Source organism: Lactuca virosa, chromosome 5 (genome assembly GCF_052849685.1).
Source record: "Lactuca virosa cultivar CGN04683 chromosome 5, Lactuca_virosa_CGN04683_v6, whole genome shotgun sequence".
Lineage (NCBI taxonomy): Eukaryota > Viridiplantae > Streptophyta > Magnoliopsida > Asterales > Asteraceae > Lactuca > Lactuca virosa.
In genome coordinates, this window is record NC_136430.1 from 456,523,297 (window position 1) to 456,527,989 (window position 4,693).

General features: G+C 34.3%; 1 protein-coding gene across 1 annotated transcript; it reads right to left on the reverse strand.

Moving 5' to 3' along the window:
- Window positions 1-1,248: 1,248 nt before the first annotated feature.
- On the reverse strand, window positions 1,249-4,693 carry LOC145114326 (uncharacterized). The gene is made up of 6 exons (XM_079050321.1): window positions 4,218-4,693; window positions 3,686-3,872; window positions 3,451-3,598; window positions 2,701-2,940; window positions 2,577-2,586; window positions 1,249-1,501 (listed from the first exon to the last, which is right to left on the reverse strand). Exons 1-6 carry the CDS (start codon window positions 4,691-4,693, stop codon window positions 1,249-1,251), a joined length of 1,314 nt encoding a protein of 437 aa, XP_078906447.1.

Sequence of the window (4,693 nt, forward strand, 5' to 3'; positions counted from 1 at the left end):
GTTTTGGACTTATGATTTCTAGGAAACTCTGATAATGTGAACATTTTGAAAACTATGTTGAAAGAGATTCTGATTTTTAAGTAATGTTTTGGGAACAACGGTTTTTGTAAACACGTCTATAGAAAAAAGGTTGTTTTGAAAAGTTTAAATTTTATGAAATTTTATGGATGTTACATTATACAACCGATTTTTAGATTATTGTACCTTCATTAGAAACTTGTCTCTTTTATCATATATCCATAGAAATAGTCCATGAATAATGATCTGATCACCATTTTGTGCAAGTTAACCCAAACTAATAATGTTATTGCATAGTTGTGGTATGTAATATACTCATTGAAGCATCCGTTGCTCACCATTCTTACATCGAAATATAATTGACCTTTTTCCCTCAACTCGTTCCTTTGAGCCGTCTCCAAACTTCACATACCCTTGAACCGCTTGATTAAGTTCAGAGAATTTCTCTTTATCTCCTGTCAAATGGTTGCTTGTGCTGTTATCGAGATACCAAATCTTAGACCGATTTTTCTCTTTGTCATCCGGTTTAAATTTTGGATTCACCTTTTCTTCGTTTAAGAAAATTTCATCTTTAGGCTCACTATTGTGGAGTACCGCCATTAGTAAAGCCGGTTCATCATCGATGTAACCTTAGGCTAGGTTTGCTTCGTATTTTCTCTCTCGTCTTGGGTTCTTGCATTCGGCTACATAGTGCCCATATTCTTGGCAATTGTAACATTGAATGTGACTCTTATCTTGATTATCAAACGTACCACGAGTGTCTTCACGAGATTGATGGTTGTTACCTCTTCCACGACCTTCACGATTTGTGTGATTTCCACCGCGCGCGACCTCTTCCCCGACCACCATGGTTTTGTGTGTTGCTTTGATTGTTTTCCTCTGGCGAACAAACATGGTCTTCGTTTTGTTTTTTCTGTCTTTCTTTCCATTCTTGGTGAGTGAGTAACAATTTCTTTTCATCTTGTTCTTCGTGTTCGACATGCCCACTGATTCTCTCTTCGGTACAGCACGAAGCAACTTTTTCACAACATATGCTTCCTCCATAGTATCTCCCAAGGCCCGAATGTTGCTCACGATGTTACCGATTTTTCCGGAAAAATCATCAACTGACTCAGATTCTTTCATGCTAAGAACCTCGAACTCCGCCTTTAGAGTTTGGACCTTCGCAACCCTAACCCTATCTGCACCCATGTACATCAACTTCAACGTTTGTCGTACTTCTTTTGTCGTTTACTTCTCCGCTATCGACAACAAGACGTCTTCGGGAATGGCATGATAGATGGCAACCATTGTCGTCTTATCCTTCTTAATACTAACCGCGTTCTCGGGTCTCTCCGGTTCAATCGCATCCCAAACCTCCATTGCTTGCATGAACACCTTCATCTTAATTGCCCATGCAACATTGTTGATTCTAGTCAAGATGGGATAATGCATCTTCATTCCTTCCATGGTTTCAGCTGTGATCGATTGAAATTCCTTAGCTCTGATACCAAGTGTAGGAATTAATTCACTTTACTCCCTTGATAATGAACTTCATGCAAGAATCAATTCACTTGATTCTATTAGAATGTTAACTACAAAACTGGAAATTGAATCAGAGCTTAACAGAGACAAAAAAATAAGAATCAATTCACTTGATTTGGGAGAATAAAGAGCTTGACTGTGCAGGAAAAAAACAGAGAAGAACACGAAACAGGGGAGAAGTATTTTCTAGGAAAATTGCTTGTTCTACAAGCTTAATTGACAAACGGGAATACAAAACTTCATAAAAAAGCTTCTAATTAACCCCTCTATATATACTAAACTAATTAGACTCTTAAACTAACTCAAAAACCTTTAAAAGGTAACAATTCCGAAAATACCCATGGGCCTAATTTTGTCCCAGTTTCTGGATTATCCCAACAATGTGGTTATAGTTAAGGAATGTGAAATCTACACATTTTCACCCAACTTATTACTTAGTTATATAAATAAAATAAATATATGAACACAATTAACTTGTGCGAATCACCATTTATGTTGAAGATGTTCTGAAACCATTTTCTCCCCTTCAGAGTGTTTCTGTCAATGCAACCTTATCTGGAAGTATTGCATTTAACTGTGTTACATTGGAGTAATGATTTTTCTTAAAAAAACACACCAACAGATTTTCCCAACATCATTATTTATTATATTATTTGAAGATAAACAGACAGATGGTTTTCAACGTACTTACACAAAAATCCTCACTACAATAAACCTAATCTACTCTCTATATTGTCACTCAACCTATTCTACAAGTAGAATCAAGAACAACAAATACATGTGAAACCTTAATTCTATACAGGAAGAGAGAACAAAAAAGAGAAAGCTTTGATAGTGTGTGATGAGAGAATGACTCGAATGAGTTGCAAACGAATCAACTACAACCTTAAGTACCCGGGTAAATGGATCTTCTCAACCCGCGTGTCAACCCGAACATAAACAGAAGAAAGTACGCCGCAACCCACAAGAATCAAACAAATACACAAACTACGTATAATACAATAATTAACAATAACAACTATAAATAAATTTACCTTTTAAACCCTGCAAGAACCAAGAATGTTAAGTTTGTATTCACAACACATATTTTTAACACCCCTCCTCAAACTTAACATTCAAAAAAAATATATTAACCATTACTAAAAGGATTAATCAAACCAATTTTATTTACTAAAAAATTTTGTTGTGCAGTATTTAAAAACTTTGTCAAAACATCAACTCTTTGCTTTGAAGAATTTATTTTTTCAACTTTTAAAATCCCATTAGCAATTTTTTCTCTAACAAAATGCAGGTCAACCTCAAAATGCTTTGTTTTCTCATGAAAAACTGGATTCAAAGCAAGTTTTATAGCAGACTCATTATCACATAAAACTTTAACAGGAGTTAAATCTTTAATACCTAAATCAAATAAAAGTTTGAAAATCCATATAATTTCACAGATTATAGAACCTAAGGCTTTGTATTCAGATTCAGTAGATGACGTTGAAACAGGTGCTTGTTTCATATATACGTAGCCTAAATGCTATATCCAGATGAGATTTATGAGGTTTATGCATGAACTGACTGAGAATTTGCACACAATATGATATGTCAGGCCTAGTAATATTAAGGTATATCAACTTTCCAACTAATTTTTGAAACTCAGTGATATTTTTTAACAAGGGATCATTTGTATCGAAACTTCTTTTAGGAACAAAATTTGCTTCTAAAGGAGTTGAAGCAGGTTTGCGACTTAACATACTAAATTCATGCAAAAGTTAAAGACAATACTTCGTTTGATTTAAAAAAATTCCTTTATCTACATTTAGAACATCAATACCAAGAAAATAACTCAACTTTCCTAAATCTTTTATCAAAAATTTTGAGTTTAAAAAAGAGTTTACACTTTGAATTTCACTTCATTATTACATTTCAAGATTATATCATCAACATAAACCAAAAGAAGTACAACATAGTTGTTTCTATTCCTAACCAACAAAGAATAGTCATTTATACTCTGAGAAAAACCATAACTAAACAGTTCAGAGCAAAGTTTCTCATTCCCCTTTCTAGGGGCCTGTTTCAATCCATACAAAAATTTAACTCACTTACAAACCCTTGTATCTCCTTGAGAGTGGTAGCCTTGAGGAAGACTCATAAAAACTTCCTCGGACAAATCTCCATAATGGAAAACATTATTTATGTCAAGCCGATATAAAGGCCAAGATCTATTAACAGATAAAGATATAACAACACGAACAGTGACAATTTTGGCTACAGGAGAGAAAGTTTTTTGATAGTCTATACCTTCTCTCTGGTTATAGCCTTTGGCTACAAGACGAGGCTTATATCTGTCAACCCCGCCATCAGTTTTGTATTTAATTCTATATACCCATTTACAGCCAATTGGTTTTCTCTTTTTAGGTAAATCAACAATGTCCTAAGTGTGATTTCGATACAAAGCTTCCATTTAATTATTCATCGCCTCTATCCAATTAGGATCAGAAGAGGCTTCATTAAAGTTCTTTGGTTCAATAGTTTTGTTAAGATTAGAAACAAAACACTTATTTTCACTACTAAACATAGAATAGTTAAGAGTACGTTCTATACCATATCTAAGCCTATCCTCAACTATATAATCATTAAATTTGACAGGCATGCGAGATTCTCTTCTAGACCTAGAAGCCCCTACAGACTGTCCTAAAGAAGGCAAGGAATCTAAATGACTACTTTCCTCAGTCAAATTTGAAGGACCTGACATAGTCTCACCAGATGAAGGCATATATGCCTCGCTAGTCTGATTGTCAACATGTGTAGTATCAGAAAAGGTTTCATTCAGAGTCACAGCTGCACTAGAACAATCCATCCAGTGGTTAACACTCAAGTCATCAACAGTTATTGACTTCAGATTAAAAGGAAAGACAGATTTGTAAAACTTCACATCCCTAGAAACAAAAACAGAATGTGTATCAAGACTTAGCAACTTGTAGCCTTTTTTCTCAGAAGAATAACCCAATAAAACACACTTTTTAGCTCTTTCCGTAGATTTATCTTGATTATTAAGTTTAGTAGCAAAGCACAAGCTACAAAATACTCTTAATTGTTCAAAAAAAGGTGTTTTTTTAAAAACAAGTTCATATGGAGACAAGCCTTTTAAAACAGAAGTAGACAT